This window comes from Glandiceps talaboti, chromosome 7, assembly GCF_964340395.1.
Source record: "Glandiceps talaboti chromosome 7, keGlaTala1.1, whole genome shotgun sequence".
NCBI classification, from domain to species: domain Eukaryota; kingdom Metazoa; phylum Hemichordata; class Enteropneusta; family Spengelidae; genus Glandiceps; species Glandiceps talaboti.
Genome location: NC_135555.1, coordinates 5,571,048 through 5,588,404, shown reverse-complemented (window position 1 = coordinate 5,588,404; position 17,357 = coordinate 5,571,048). Strand labels below are relative to the sequence as shown.

The following is a 17,357-nucleotide window of genomic DNA, read 5'->3' as shown; positions in this document are numbered from 1 at the left end:
GTTAATGGAGTGGTGCGGATGGCGACGATGTTAGTGCTGTAATGTGTTATAGAAAGAAAATGTAAGCTAGGAGTGACAATGTACATCATGCACTTCAGTTTTGTAAAATTCGAAATCCTTTCATGGTACAGGACCGGACTGAACTGTCGGAAGTGCTAAATTAGACGGTAAAGTTACCATAGCTTAAGGGAATATATCTTCACTATATTCACTGCTCGTGGGAGTTGTACGACAAGTCTCGTAAATTTGAAGATGAAGTGACCACCTGCATACCTTGCTGATAAAACCCTGGACTCAAAACTAACTTTCTGACTGATGCAGTACGTGACAATTCCCAGAAACTCAAGGACAAATATTCAAAGATGATACCTTTGGAATGTATAATTATTTTGACTTCATACATCGTTTATATACATCAGTTCATGCTGTTTTATGTAGACATTCATGGACTGTCTACCGTCAAATCGGAATATATTTTTCCGCCAACTTTTAGTTTCATGGAGGCGAATCTGTTTTTACTAAGTGTTCCAAAAGTATGCCATACTTTACATCTCGAGTAACAACAACAACAACAACAACAACAACAACAACAGCAACAACAACAACAACAACAACAATAACAACAGCAACAACAACAACAACGCCTTTATTTTAAATTACTACTTCGCAATAAGTGACTATGCTGATTCACAATATTTCTCTTTCCTCTCTTTCATTATAAATGAAACTGAAATGCAATATTATCTAATTTTGCAAAATTTGATTTGATAGTGCAAAACATAGTATTGCCCGATTAAGTGTGTTCCACTGCATTGATCTGCATGCAACTTGACGCCACAGACGAATTGACATATTAAACATCTGGCAGTAAGTTCAATCGGGTCAATGGCCGAAATGTATAGCTTGTTATACTTGTACCACCGTTATTATTTTACTCGAAATTCTTGAAGTATCAATTATATAGATCGGACTGACACTTGAAATGACAAAAATGAATACCTACAGTCAATTGATCACCGTCTAGTCAGACATCCCGATAATCCAATATGATTCACTTCCGCACATTATTTACGCAAAAGAAAACAAAACTTTTAGCCTTGTAGACGTCCCGTGGGTTTCAGTACGATTGATTTCTGTATGACATTTTGCCCCCTGGTGAAATAAGTGACAGATTATAATCCTGATACAATGACAACACGAGTCAAAATAGGACGAATACATTAACGAGTTCATATACTAGTAGTACTCCAGGTAATATAACAATTATGAACTCACAGTCTCACGAGTGGTAATATTTTGATGTCCTAAACTCTCTAATGTTTTGCGAGGAAATGGCTAACGAACTGTCAAACACGCTAGAGGCCATTCTTATTGATTAAAAGTGCATCTCGATCCATGTCTGGTCATTGCACTTTCTCCGACGTTATCTTCGTTCAATGTGATATTATAGTCAAGAATAAATACGAGAAATTAAACATAACAGTAAAGGTAACCTATAAACGGATTCCTTCTTTAAATATTCAAATCCGGATCTGTCTTTAGAAACTCTCCAACCTCACCCCATCTTCATCCTCCGCCTCCCTCCTCGATCGTCGCCTCCCCCTCTCCCCCTCTCCACTTTCTTCATATTGCTTCTATAAATAGGTGATGACTCTAGGAATTGTGGTATTCAATAATATTTTAATATGTATAAGTTTGGGATATCGACCGGGGATGGCGTATCATTGGTGAATGTGTGTCGTTTACAATACGACATTCAACTAATTACATCATTCGCTACTCACATTTTCTTTCATTTATTCATCACCCATTAGGTCATCGCTACTTGGGGTAAAAACCAAACACATCATTTTTCAAAGAAAACATTCCAGTACATGCGTTCTTGTAAAGAAGCTAAGTAGTTGGTTAATGTGAACAGCGACCAAACTGACGGCATTTTTGCATCCGTTACTTCAACACCAGGTGAGATTTTCTACTCACCAACCACGCTTCACAACAGCTACAAAATGTCGACCATTGCAATGACAGAGAAAGGACAAAACTTGAACTCAGTGATAACGGAAGGTGAGGATAAGACACGCGAAGAAAATGGTCCTGAACGAATTCCTTCTGTTAGATTTCATCCTCATACTCATGGCCATGGTCACGGTCACGGTCATAGTCACGGTCACGGAAGGACTTGGAGGAGACATCGTAGTTTCAAGAAGGCTACCTCATCACTTGCCCGCTTCCTGAAAAGAAGACTTGGAAGAGCAGTTCTGGTAAAGTAAAACAATTTATCATATTTGTCCTTAATCCATAGAGTAGCTGATAGTTTATGATTTTGTAACATCATCATCATCATCGATCATCATCATCATCATCATCATCATCATCATCATCATCATCATCATCATCATCATCATCATCACCATCATCAACAACAACAACAACAACAACAACAACAACAACAACAACAACAACAACAACAACAACAACAATGACTTTAAAAAGACAGATTTTTTTAGACCGGCATATATTTGCAAGATCTTATAAGCTTAATTTTGCTAACACTGTCAGCGCTGGCAAAACAAATGATTGATAAATTGAAAATCAATCCGCCTTCCCGTATCAATCAATCAATCAATCAATCAATCAATCAATCAATCAATCAATCAATCAATCAATCAATCAATCAATCAAGCAAGCAAGCAAGCAAGCAAGCAAGCAATCTGTCTGTCTGTCTGTCTGTCTGTCTGTCTGTCTGTCTGTCTGTCACTGCCTGCCTGTCTGTCTGTCTGTCTGTCTGTCTGTCTGTCTGTCTGTCTGTCTATCTATCTATCTATCTGTCTGTCTGTCTGTCTGTCTGTCTGTCTATCTATCAATCAATCGACCGATTAGATCATAAATGGAAAGGATGGAAAGATAGTACGTGTATCAACCATAGACACGACATCTCTGATCAGGGTATAACTTACATACATGTATACGTATATGCAATATAAACCCAGTGGGAAGATCTAAAGAATGTCTGGTAAAGTGCTTTCCTCTGAACTTATGTAGTTTCAAAATCTAAAACGATAGATGTTTTTTAGGATGAAGTTGGGTGGGGAATAGTTACATTTCCGATTTGTTTCGACCTTTAAATTTCACTTTCACCATTGACCCTACCACTTCATGCGTTCTCTTATGGTAATTAAATCAACTACTCTAACGTCAATGCAATAACTCACTCTTTAATGTTACAGCTTATACAGTGATCTCACTGAGATCACGGATTAAACAGTAACAAGTTAGTATATATATCTTGCCTTCACTTCGAAAACAAAATGAGCATGCGCAATACATAATTCATTGTCAAACTGTCCGTGTTTTGTTTATTGTGTAAATGATAGACAGATGGAGGAGCCGCTAAGAATCGGCAATGAATTAAACTCTGAATGTTAGCTAACTATTGTATAGTGCTGTCACATCAATGAATATATGACAACTGTGACATATTGCCTTTTTCTAAACATTAAATTTTATCGAATTATACGTATTAACTCCCAGGATTCAGTGACAAGTATGATGTGAAGGACCTGTCATACCTCGAACTTTCCCTTCATTAAATATTATACATTGGATTAGAAAATTATACATTGGATTAGAGAATAATTGAAAAAAAAAGACAAAAAGAGTCACATTAATTATGAAAATAATTCTATGCATTCAAGGGACATGTCATCCAGGCATTGCACATTACTTAATCTTGATGATTTTCTGTCGACATCGCAACCATTACTTAAACATATTTTTTTTATTATCAATTGTTTACATTTAAAACATTCATATTCAATTATATTATTGTCACATAGTAATTAATTGATTGTCATTGAGTTGCGTAACTTCCGTTGGATATTTATGTCGTAACTTGAAGCCATAACTAATGAAATGATATTAGAAAGTGTTTGAAGAGCCGCTGAAATTAGATTAATTGGGTCATATTTCAATGGCGTTGTCTTCGGATGGACTGATTCAGAGAGTTTGTTCAGATGTAATACATAACGTGGAAAAAATGCTGTGTGATTGATAGCTCGGGGTTAACTTCGTTCATTTCTAGTAATATGAAATTCATATCAACGCCACTTGTCAAATTGCCATATAGTAGCACACGTAGTTATTTTTCTCATTGATTAGTATATCATAATACTAGGTATACAACGTGGTACGTGCTGTACTGTATTATTGTCATGACTCTAGCAGAACTTGTCGTTTCTAAAATGTAACATGTGCCCCCTATAAGCATATGTTTTATACAACTCACTTGAGTCGATGCATGGGCGGGGGGTGGGGGTGGGGGTGGGGTGGGGGGTTGGGGTGCTTTCACTTTTCATAAATGACATTTTTATCATCCAAATTGATATCAAAGTACATTTATTGAGCTTTAAGGATGAAATTGGTACTTCAGATGTAAAAAGTAATACAGGGGCGACATCCGAAATATAAATTTTTGAACAAAACAAGTCAAGTATACATTTCAAGTTTAAAAGGCAACTTGAAGACAGTCTATCCTCCGATACAGTAATTCCCTACAGCCATATATGCATTTCATGTATTGTTCATATTACACTTCTCTCACTCGACATAGTTTGGTGTGTCACCCATCATTGTTACATTGATAGATCACATGTATTAATATTTCCAATATACATGTACATATTTATTCATATTTTCTTGATTAAAGATCCATATTCCGATAAAAAATTACAAACTATCACCAAATGCGATTCTAATTCTGTTTTCTGATCACGGATCAAGTGATCTTTTAAATAAAATTGATGAGTTGTTCTCATGATCATGAATGTAACATATCTTTTTTCCAGTCCATTATGCTAGCTCGGCTCCCTCTGTTACCCACTCAATGCGCTAAGAGCCTTGCTTGTATTACCCGTGTATACTCAATGTGCAAATATGCCAACATGAACAGCATATATATATATATATATATATATATATATATATATATATATATATATATATATATATATATAGTAAATAGTATCAAACTCGTAGAATAGAGTGCTCGATGCTTGGGTAAGCAGGGCGGGAATAATCAAAGTAGGTTGGTTGGAACTTGAGGTGCTTAGAAATATTACAACTAAGCACCTCAAGTTCCAACCAACCTACTTTGCTTAATATATATATATATATATATATATATATATATATATATATATATATATATATATATATATATATATATATATATATATATATGTTGAGGGTAGAAGAAAATCAAGTCGGGTTTTTCGTCTCTACAAGCCTGTTTCGTGAGTAAATCACTCGTCAGGAGATGTTGATGTACATCAACATCTCCTGACGAGTGATTTACTCACGAAACAGGCTTGTAGAGACGAAAAACCCGACTTGATTTTCTTCTACCCTCAACATATACTCCGCTCTGCGTGCAGACGTATCGAGCACTGTACTACGGACAAATCTTACCACTGACTTCCTATATATATATATATATATATATATATATATATATATATATATATATATATATATATATATATATATATATATATATATATATATATATATATCGAATACTTAATTATCTCAGCTCATTCCGTCAGTAACTTGAACTGCTTAGAAATATTACAACTAAGAACTTGAGGTGCTTAGAAATATTACAACTAAGCACCTCAAGTTCCAACCAACCTACTTTGCTTAATATATATATATATATATATATATATATATATATATATATATATATATATATATATATATATATATGTTGAGGGTAGAAGAAAATCAAGTCGGGTTTTTCGTCTCTACAAGCCTGTTTCGTGAGTAAATCACTCGTCAGGAGATGTTGATGTACATCAACATCTCCTGACGAGTGATTTACTCACGAAACAGGCTTGTAGAGACGAAAAACCCGACTTGATTTTCTTCTACCCTCAACATATACTCCGCTCTGCGTGCAGACGTATCGAGCACTGTACTACGGACAAATCTTACCACTGACTTCCTATATATATATATATATATATATATATATATATATATATATATATATATATATATATATATATATATATATATATATATATATATATATATATATATATATCGAATACTTAATTATCTCAGCTCATTCCGTCAGTACTCAGTGAGAGTAACAACGCATCGAGCCAATTTATACACCCACGAATTTACTTCTAGATAGAGTATAATCGGAGAAAATTACACTTTTAAAAATTGTTTGCACAGTTTTAAATGTTGTGTGTATTTGAAATACGCCATCGTAGTGTCATAATGGATCGCGATCGAAAGAACTCCGTCTGTTAGGAGGCGCTATATAGAATGAATGCGATATATGCATACTTTATGGGCTTTTATATTGGTTTAGAACTTATTTCAACTGATACCATATTGCTCTATAAAAATAAATATTTGACGAGGTCGAGCTTGCCACGATTTTCGACTTACCTATTCAATTCATTGTGATAGCATCTACAGATGTAATCTCAGACCATAGAAACCGTTCGATGGACCATGGAATTAACTTGCTTGTAAAACATTTGAAAACGAAGGATTTGCTGACATTCACCTTAAGTGAAAAACGGACGAAAGACTATTCCGAGTAACGTAACGCCCGTTGCCGCAAATATACCTTGGAATATGGCGTAGTCACGGTACGGGCTCGGAGACTTAAAGCTTGAAAAGTAACGATGGTAGACAAGTTAGTATCCATGGAGACGATAAGAACGGTAATTTATGCATCAATATTATTTTTATAGATGATCGTTGACTTCCCCCCACAAAGACCGTGGCATGACTGAAAGTTCATATTTACTCAAGAGGCGTTTTCTTCGTTTCAATTATAAGGCTTATGGTCACGGTAACCCAGGCTAATTGGAATTGAAAGTTTAAGTCATTCGTTGATTGTGTTTATCGTTCAACTCAAAAGGCTATTATAAAATGTAAGCTTAATTTCCCCCCGAAGAAATATCTATCAGTAGATTTTCAGACAAACACAATACTATATATAGACCTTTCTCGACTTTTAAACTGCAAGAAGAGATCCTTGCGATATCAGTAATTCAAGTTCTGTTAAATAGTTTATTACTCTCTGCAGACACTTTGAGGTGTGTACGGAGAGTAAATACATAGACATACGTGCAGAGTATAGAAATAGAATTAAGAAACGTCTGACAACACTTTGATGGAATATAACCCGAATTAAGGTAAAAATGGTAAAATGAAGCAGGTAGTTATGTGTAGAGATGACGATTTTAATTTCTAAGCATCAAAACGTTGTACTGACATTTATTTGGTAAAAACAATATTTTTTATTAACCATCTACAAAACAGACAATTCAAATGTAGGTCTAGGCCCGCCCTATCCATCTACTACCCACGATCAAGTGTATTATTATTTTATAATGTGATATTTTAAAGAAACGTGAGTGGAAAGCCCCCTTCCCCTTCTCAATGTGAATACTGTATGTACCAAATCGTAGTGTGACAAAACATCGATTAAATGTCAACCTGTGACGAGAGAGGCGTCGCACCCCGGCTCTGACTCACCATATTCTGTCTACCGGTTTTACTTGTGTGTAGCGAGATTCCGGTCAACCGTGAACAGGTGGTCATTTCTACGATAAAGACCGAGGAACAAGGTGTCCAGAGAAAATTACGAAAAAATGCATTCCGTGAAAGAGAAATTGTTTAAAAAACAAAATCATATAAAGAGACATGGAGATTGAGGTTGACTGTCCGGGCCGTGGTCCCAAGCACGGGGTTTATAACGGTTATTGGTTCTTGCCGTTTCGTGACTTGTACTGATAGAGCAGGGTGATAACAGATAGAGCATGGGTACCTGTAGTACAGGTGCGGTCCCGGGGGTGCAGCTCATCTGTACCGCTATTAAATGACTGGAATCACAAGAAACAAAGCAAACGATGGAGAAAATTTATCAACTTCAGATGCTGATTAGACATATATACTTCATGTATATTACATACGAGCGCTCGACTGAGAAAGCCCAATGCCAGGCTTTTGATTTTTTAAAGTATCTTGGGGAGTTCTTGAACTATGACCCGATATTCATGTTTTCAAAAATGGCGATATGGAGTATGGAGGCGTCCACAATTTTACTGTACGCGAATTACGTGCGGCAAAACCGATTTCAGAATTGTTTGTAAACTTCTTCAATCAAGTTGTAACTCACGCCAAAGATTTTAAAAAGACACAATCAAGAAAATAAGCCTTAATGTTGACAAATATCGTATGCTGCTGAATTTTGGTCACACGGTAGACGACAGTGAATGTCGCTCCCCGAAGCTGACGGTATTTGAAGCGCACTTGTAACATAGCGTAAACCCTGAACTCTCAACCAGCAAATTTTCACATTTTCACAGGTATTGCAAAGTCCCCGAACGAAGAAAATGGCATCATCCATCACCTGCAAGTTGTTATTCAATGCACTACTTCCTCTATCCCTGCTAGCAGGTAATTTTGAATATTTATTTAAACAATATTGTGTGGTATGGTATTTATATTTAACCAATAACTTATATGAAGGGATTTAAAATTTAGTGGAAAAATTTTCTCAGACGTTTGCTAATTTTCTGAATTTAGACGCCACTGATGAGAAATGACGCACAGTGATTTTCAATGAGAAACACGTATGATAGTGTTGTTTACAGGTGAAGGTAGACATCGCGTCGGTGAGGTAAATCATGAGGTGATATAAAATGAGTGGCAGATTGAATCATAGATATTGAAGAGTATTTTTCTCCAATGTCTGTGGTTGAATAGAGCCATTTTCAATCTAACATCACCGTTGAACTGGTTAAAGATCTTTTGCCATAAAGAAGTAGATGATTTAGCAGTGCACGTGTGTGTGAACATTATTATATAAGATAGTCAGAAAGTGCTTAATAATAATATTAACCAGTCTCACGATATGAATTGAATTGGAGTACAAAATAATGAAAGTTATCAGAAAAAGAAGAAATGGGAATGTAAATGACTGGTTTAGTTGCAAGGGAAATCAATTTGAAATGAAGAGTTCAAACCAATATCGGTTTGTGAGGGGAAAGCAACAACTTTTTACAGAGCTCTTTACACCAACAAGCTTGGTTATAACACATTTCATTTACCAACAAGTTAAGTCAAAGTTACCATGACTTTCAAAAATTTGGTAGCAATAGTCTAACCTAACTTGTTACCTATGGTTTAATATTTTGAAGTTAGTATTGAAGGTGATATCCATTCAGAAAGAATGAAAGAAAGACAAACACACACTGTAAATCATAATGATCACTTTTATTCATTTCATTCTATTAGTCTATACAGTCAATTATGCAGGTGAAATACCACACAATGTGGTAACACAGGTGTTGTTGATTTTTGTTGTAATGAAAAGATAAGTGAAAGATTTTGTACAAACAGTATAATAGAGTACAGGATGTGGTGACTATTCAGATAAGTCCATATGAAATACTAATAGGTTTTGACATGTCATCACCATTGTAATCGTGCCAGTGAATTTTTTTGTAAAAAGAAATATATTACAGCTGTTGGAGATAGAATAATAATACTTGTTTAGTGCTTGTATACATGTAACAAATATTGTTGTTCAATATTGATGATAACTTCATTATTATGGAATTCTAGAATGAGCAAAATGTACATGACTTGCATATTTACAGAGTAATTTACATTTGAACTAAAAGTTCAGAGTAAAATGTGTCTGTTTTGTTCCTGTGGTTTTGCTGTAAACCTTCCTCCAAGTGTTTGGTTTTATGACTTGCTTTGCGAGGAAGGAAGAGAAACAAAGTAGTTTAGATGCTCGTAACCTCATTTAGGAATTGTTGTAGCTCCGAAAGAAAAATCTAGCTCTAAAGTGATGCATGATGATAAATATGATATTTTGTATTTGTAGAGAATGTAGATATATGTCTACCACAGGGTAGCAAATCCTTTAAATCATGTGTACATCATTTTTAACAGAGTAAGGGTAATTTCAAGTATTTCTGACATATAGTCAGAGAAAACAGGATGTAAATCCCATTGCTGATGATTTTGCTTTCAAAATAGCGTTGCTAATGAATGACTTGTGTGTGGCACACGCCATGTTATCATTCCATGAAATATGTGCTGCTATTATCACCATTTTGAAATGTAATACTTGGTATGAAGCCATTGTATCAGGTCAATTGAATATGGTAATGGTGATGTCTTTAGAATTTTAACACCGGGCTGTCTCTTAGTCTTATTGTGTCTGCTTCCATAAAATTCATTATTCATGTTACATAATAAGACCCTTAATTCCATGAAATTTGTATATAGATTAAAATAGTTGCATACAACACAACACAATAACACAATACAACACACAGACATACACATACACAAAGACAGACAGACAGACAGACAGACAGACACACCTTCCACACCCAGTTTGAATAAATTGCCAGCTTTTTAGCATGCACTTGTGTCATTTTACAAAAAACATTTTTGTTACAGTTGTATACAATATACACGGTGTCGGTACTATAAATTAGAATTTAGAGTGCTTGTATGTATCTATACTTCTATCTTTAGATAGATTGTGTTCTAGATCTAATCATCATCATCATCATCATCATCATCATCATCATCATCATCATATTATAGTTATACATATGTTGTAGGTCAATGACCTGTTCATAGTTCCATAGAATGTTACAGAGTGAAATCAGTCCAGTGCATATTTTCCTGTGCGACGGTATTGGAAGTATGGATGAAACAGCATTACATTTAATGATCTAAAGAAATTGTGGATTACATTTAATGATTTAAAGAAATTGTGAGATCTTGTACCCCAGTGACAAATAACCACCATGTATTGCACTGACCCTCATAGTTGAAGACCAGTGCAGGATAATATAAAATAAGTGTTTTGTGATGAATAATTCATAACTTTACATGGTTGACTGCAAACATTGATAGGATAGGATAATAGAAATAAACAGACCCTTGATACAATTCTACTGTAGCTTCTCAATGCAATACAATGCAATACAATACGCAGTGCAATGCAATACAATGCAATACAATGTAACAATACAATGCAATGCAATGCAATACACTACAACACAACACAACACAATGCAATGCAATGCAATGCAATGAAATACAGCACAGCACAGCAGACAATACTACACACACACACACACACACACACACACACACACACACACACACACACACACACACAAGAAAGCTCGTTCATAGACACTTTTGAAATGGTTTTCAGACCAAAACTTTTGTTTTGTACATGTATCAGAGTGCAGAAGTGACATCATCATGTGTAAAATTTGAAATGGTCCAATGTATCGGTGGATTGAATTCTGCACACATTGCACATGTCCAATAAACATGAAACAATAAATATTTTAGTAAAATCAAATTCTATTTTTATACATGTAGTAAGGCTGTGTATTTTTAGGAATGTTTACTGTTACATCATACATGATTGTTTTCCCATCCCATGCTCCTTAGCTATAAAATTAAACAAGTAGAAGTATAGAGGAAAAAAGTACATTTATGTCCTGTGATTTACTTGGCTCTTGATAGAGATATCTAGACATGTTCCAAAAATAATTAAACTCTATGACCTTTCAGTGAAACTATGTGAGAGATGTGCATATGGATTAACATTCAAACACATTGCTAAAGGCAGAACCAACAGATTGAAACAGGATTTGTATTTATGTGATCATGAAACATGAAAGTATTCCACTATCATAATCTAACAAATGAAATGCTTTTGATATCTAAATGATAGATAAATACTAACTGTGAACCTAATTTTTAAGACCAACACATACATCTACCACTAGAGATTTTAATATCATGTTCATACTATAGATCTATACATGGGTGTATTGCATGATGTACATGTATGTACATGTTTCCTTTGGAAGTCTTTCTTTTCTCTGACTAAAAAAAAATTGATTGAAATTCAGTGGAGGTTTATGAATTATATTTGTACCACTTTTGTATCTAGAAATCAAATTCTACTGGTAGTAACCAATTCAGTAGATAAAAAAGCCTCTAGCGAGGCATGTAATATTGAATACATCAAATGTAATGTATTGTAAAATATATGCATAATCTAGAATTATACCAGATATCAGATATTAATTATGAAATGGATATTTGGAGGTTGACAGAAACCGAAAACTTTTGTAATATTTGCAATATATCATATTTGTCATCTACATAAAATCAATGACATCATGTTTTTTACAGTTCTTTTAACTTTGATTGGCTGGATGAATGTTTTCAAATGACTGTTTGTTGCAGCCTTTTATCTCAGGTTAAAAATATGTCACATGTGACTAACATGGATTCTAATTTAGGCCAAACAAACAAATGTTGTTGTTTTGATTACTCAACCATACCTGTGTAGTTTTTTTTTCCTGGTGACCCTAAACTTATTTACCAATGTGTAGTTTGATAAATGTATTGTGATAACAGCGTTGAAATCATAAATTTGAGACCATTCTGACCTTCAAAATATAAAATATCATAATTTGGGTTAGACTATAATGTAAATCTGTAACTTTTAACACTATGGCTGCAATGAGTTAATTTTCACATGACAGAGTTCATGACCTGATTTTAATACTAGAAACCATGTGGCATCCTGTCATCTACTTCATTTTGTACAAATAAATGTTGACCACATAATCAATTTGCATATGTAAAGGTGCCAGTTCTTGTATGTACTCTGTATAGTGAGTCCAGGGTTCGAAATTCAATTTTTTCTTTAGTGGTCTACTTGGACCACATAGTTTTGATTCTGGTGGTCCACAGCAACAAATTAGTTGTCCACAGTTTAGTCACTGTTTCCTGTGCATGTGCTATGATCGGTGCACACAAAAAGAACGCATAAATGATCATTGTCTCAAAAGTACTTTGCGACAACGATACAATGACAATCAGAATAAAGTGGTGGTTCATGTGGACCACCAAAAATTAAGTCTGGTGGTCCAAACTGAAAAAGTGGTGGTCTTTGGATGCAAAACCACCAGTATTTCGAACCCTGTAGTCTGTATATCACAAGTAGGACAATGTTAAGATTTCAAATATTTTTGATATGAAATAAATATGGTTTGGTATTGAATTTAACACTATAACTCTCATCATCTTTTGAATGTTAACCATGTATCTAAATTTAGCCATGGAAATAGACAGTCTTCACATCTGTTGTTAATGCCTCAAAACTATTTTGTCATGTCAGCAACCTTGCATAGATCAAAATTGGATGATTATCACTAATATTAGGTAAAATATGATTTTGTGATTAGATTTTTCAAATATTATGCTATCATAATAATCTAAATTCTGCATTAAATCATTTAGATGTTAAACTTGGAAATTTCAAATAGTACAAGTAACATGACCTATCACCATATTGGTATTATATATCATCGCTATGTCACTCTATAATATGAATTATAGGTACATGTAATAGATAATTGACTTACCATTTCATATGTCAGATTTATTCAAATTTCATTCTCATTTGCAGGTAGGGGTCTGACATTTTACATCTTAATCATTTGCTTTGCTTGATGCCAAATATATTTTAGTGTATTCTTTGAATTATTTCCATTGCCATGGTAGCATCAAACTTGATACTCTGAATTACTTCCATTGCTGCAGTGTCTGTGGTACCATGAGGCGTGATTTGAAACTTGTGATGACTACTGAAATGTCATGCCCCCATCATGGTACATATGACAACCAAAGTATTTTTGTTAAGGATGTAAAATCTGTCTGAATTTCCTGGTAATCCCAGCACAGATGTCTACAACAAAATTATAGTCTATAATGAAATATGTTTTATAAGATTTCTGCCTCTCTGTTCCTGGGATTTGCTTACAAAAACCAAAAGACTGTATCAGCTTGTCAGTTTATTACCCTCTCTTTTATTTGAGATTGGTTGAATTCAAACAGATTATCATTTGTATGTTAAATATTAAGTGTGAAAGCTTAGAGTAGCCACAGGCACTTCAGTAATGACACACTACTGACTCTGTCTATACTACTGGTATTAACAAATATCATGATCACTACTGTGAGGTTTGTAGTGCTGCAGTGCAGTGTCTACTTTAGTCAGACATTCAGTAGCTGCAATTACACTGTAACTTGGCTTCACCTCTGACAAAATAGTAACAAATGTTATGTCAAAAGTGTCAAGTTAAATGCACTAAATTAAATGGGAGTGGAATCTTGGACCCATCCTAAGCTATCATAATTACTGTGGCGGTGCATACCAAAAGTAGTGTTAGTGTAGTATGCTGCAATGTCTACTAGTCAGAAACTCAGTAGCTTCAGTTACACTGGGGTTGCACGTGTACATGTACTTCCTAGTGGAAATAAAACCAAGACTTCACTGACAGGAAATAAAACTGCTATAAAATACTGTTTTACTTTAGATATGTCACCATATGTGAAATTTAAATATAATGCTACCACACAATGTCCATTTCCTATTCAACTCATGTTTGACTTTTGGTACACGTATGAAACTATTTTACAAAATGATATGTATGGCCATATACATGTAATATAATGTAGGTTGATTCTTTGGTAATACCACATGTTTTAAATAAAACAGAATTATAACAGGTCACATTGCTATTGCCTGTTGGGCTGGGAAACCTTGGTTAGAGGAGAAAATCTCATAAAAAAATTGCATTGATTTACATACCTTATACTATGAGTTTGTTGAAGTAAAAACTGTTAAAGTAATCTGGGAGCTCAGATAGATTTGGCATACAGTACTTACATGTACCACCCTGAGATAACAAAAACACTATGTCTTCTTCCAGTCTGATATGATTGCCAAACTGGTGACAAAAGTTAAAAGTAATTACTAGTTACTGTTGATTTCACCATGTATCTGTCAGTACCTAGTTATTTACAAAATTGAAAACATTTTGAAACTTTTGAAAACTGCTTTATTACCTTGAAAGGAAAGAATGCAAGAAATTGAATGAAAGAGATGTAAATTAAAAATATGAATAACAAAACGGTATAAAAAAATGTCTTCCCAGTAACTTAGGGCATCATACGAGCTGAAGATATTTGGTAAACATAGAAGATAATTGTGTTGGTTTCTATCCTGCAACATACATGTATGTTATACTTTTATAGTAAGCTTTGTGCATTTCCTATGTATGGTACATTAATTTCAGCATTTAGCTCTAGGCAAGAAAACAGATGATGACAGCATTGATTGCTTCAATAAGTGTATATTCTGATGGGCATCATTATTGACAACTTAAGTGTGTATCTAGGTACTTAGAATTCAATGACTGAAGTGTACAGGTTGATTACAAGGATTACATCAATTATCAGGTAATAGATCTTCCTTGGCATCATACTGTGTGATGTCGGGACTCAAAATTGAATTTAGATGACTGGAATTATTAACGTACTGTGCAGCTCAGAAAAAAACACTTTATCTTGACTTCTGTCTGACTGTTAGTTCATTCATGTGTTGCATGCAAAAATCTAACAAAACATAATTATTGTTAGATCTAAGATTGCATTCTCCTGTGCTAATATGATGACTCATGATGACCATTTACATGTATCTACCCAGAGGTCTGTGATCTAAGATGTTTTATTTTAATTAGACTCTCTGACTCTGTCGTTGTAGGTTTCAGTGAACGGTTCTAGCCAGAGTGTCTCATTTTGTCTATTTATTTTCATCATCATCCCTATCCAGGTTGTTATATATACTTGAAAAACACGTAGTGTTCAGATTTGGAGCACTCTCACTGTCTCAGACTCAGTCCAAAGATTATGTTCATTGTGAAGACATGTGACACTATATACATGGTATTGATATAATGAATACAAATGAGGCAGTCATTGCACTCTTGTTGAAAACCTTTTGGAAATATGGAATTATGTCAAGTTGGGACATGTACATTTGTATACTGTAGCCCTTTAACCCCACCTGATTAGCAGATAATGATATGAGAGTGTGTATGGCAGGAGATTGATGTAAACAACCAGTATTGAGTTTAGGATAATGGTGAGGTGTCAATTAATTGATGTGCTGTACTAGTTGATTACTGTTGTGCAGTGTAAAAACCAATCAGATAATTTGTATTATAAGGTTAAAAGTCACTTGTTAATTATATTTACTTCACTGGCAGCATCATTTATTGGCATGGTGTAGTATCTCTATCAGATTGCCAGTAAGTTTGTTTTGTTGTATTTGGCAGCTTGGAAAGTGTGTTATATTTGGTCTACATTTTGTAAAAAGGGATGAGACTTCATGCTATATAACAAAAGAACAAAGTACACCCCTATTTAATGTGATGGCAGTTTTACAAATTACATACAATATTGTGACAGACATTTGACACTATGTATAAAACAAGCACATATATTATATGTCTGTAAGTTTTCAGTAAATGGCAGTTCATGGGTGTTTAGAAATGATGGCAGGGTCCTAGCATATGGTCAACACACATAAAACATTCACTTTTATAGGAGAATAGTGTGCACTGTAGTAGCCATGGTAGGAATACTCTCATATAAAATTTTATCATCATGTTGTCTTACGTGACCTTGTTATTCATGGAGTAAAACACTCCCTGTAGTATAAAAGTGTGACTAGACAATGTGGTAGGGCAGGGTGCTGGTAGACAGGGTGTTACATGTACTTCAACAATGTTGTCATATAAATTTATTGAATGCAAATGTGAAAACGTAAAATTGATACCATACAAATTGGGACTGCATGGCTGACCTGAAATGACCTACAACAATGTATGTGTAAAGTGTCCATGTATTTACACCATCAAGTAAAGGTAGTAATGTGGCTACGTGTTTTGTACTGAATATAATTTGTGAGTTAGGGAGGCTCGCGGATCAGTAGGCAAAACTTAGTCATGCTTGTTTAAACTCATCTTAGCATGCTAGTGTATATAGCATAAAATCTTCTCTTTTTTTGAGGGGGGGGGGGGGGGGTTAGAAGTGAATTTTGTGGCAGACCGAGTTATTACATGACTCTTTGTGTTTTGATGTGTATGAAATAAGTATGATGTGTAGGTTTCTCAAACATTACAATGAGCAAAAAAGTATTGCTGTTTTAGGAACAACAGTATATATAATATATGGTGTGTTGTATGCAGTAGATTACTACTGGTATTACAAGTTCATTAAAATCTCTAGATATCTATTTATAAATACAATAAAACTATTAATAGAAATGCAATGATACATGTACATGATATAGGTAAAAGTAGGACATGCCTTTGTGTATGTTAACTGATTTTTTAATCAATTCTTTGAAG

At 34.4% G+C, this 17,357-nt stretch overlaps 1 protein-coding gene across 1 annotated transcript in view; it reads left to right on the top strand.

Moving 5' to 3' along the window:
- The first annotated feature begins 2,006 nt into the window (after positions 1–2,006).
- LOC144437425 (piezo-type mechanosensitive ion channel component 2-like) overlaps positions 2,007–17,357 on the top strand; it is an 83,003-nt gene continuing 67,652 nt past the window's right edge. Inside the window, exons 1-2 of the mRNA XM_078126366.1 lie at positions 2,007–2,261; positions 8,400–8,490. Coding sequence (XP_077982492.1) covers positions 2,007–2,261; positions 8,400–8,490 — 346 coding nt within the window. The remainder of the gene's footprint in view (positions 2,262–8,399; positions 8,491–17,357) is intronic.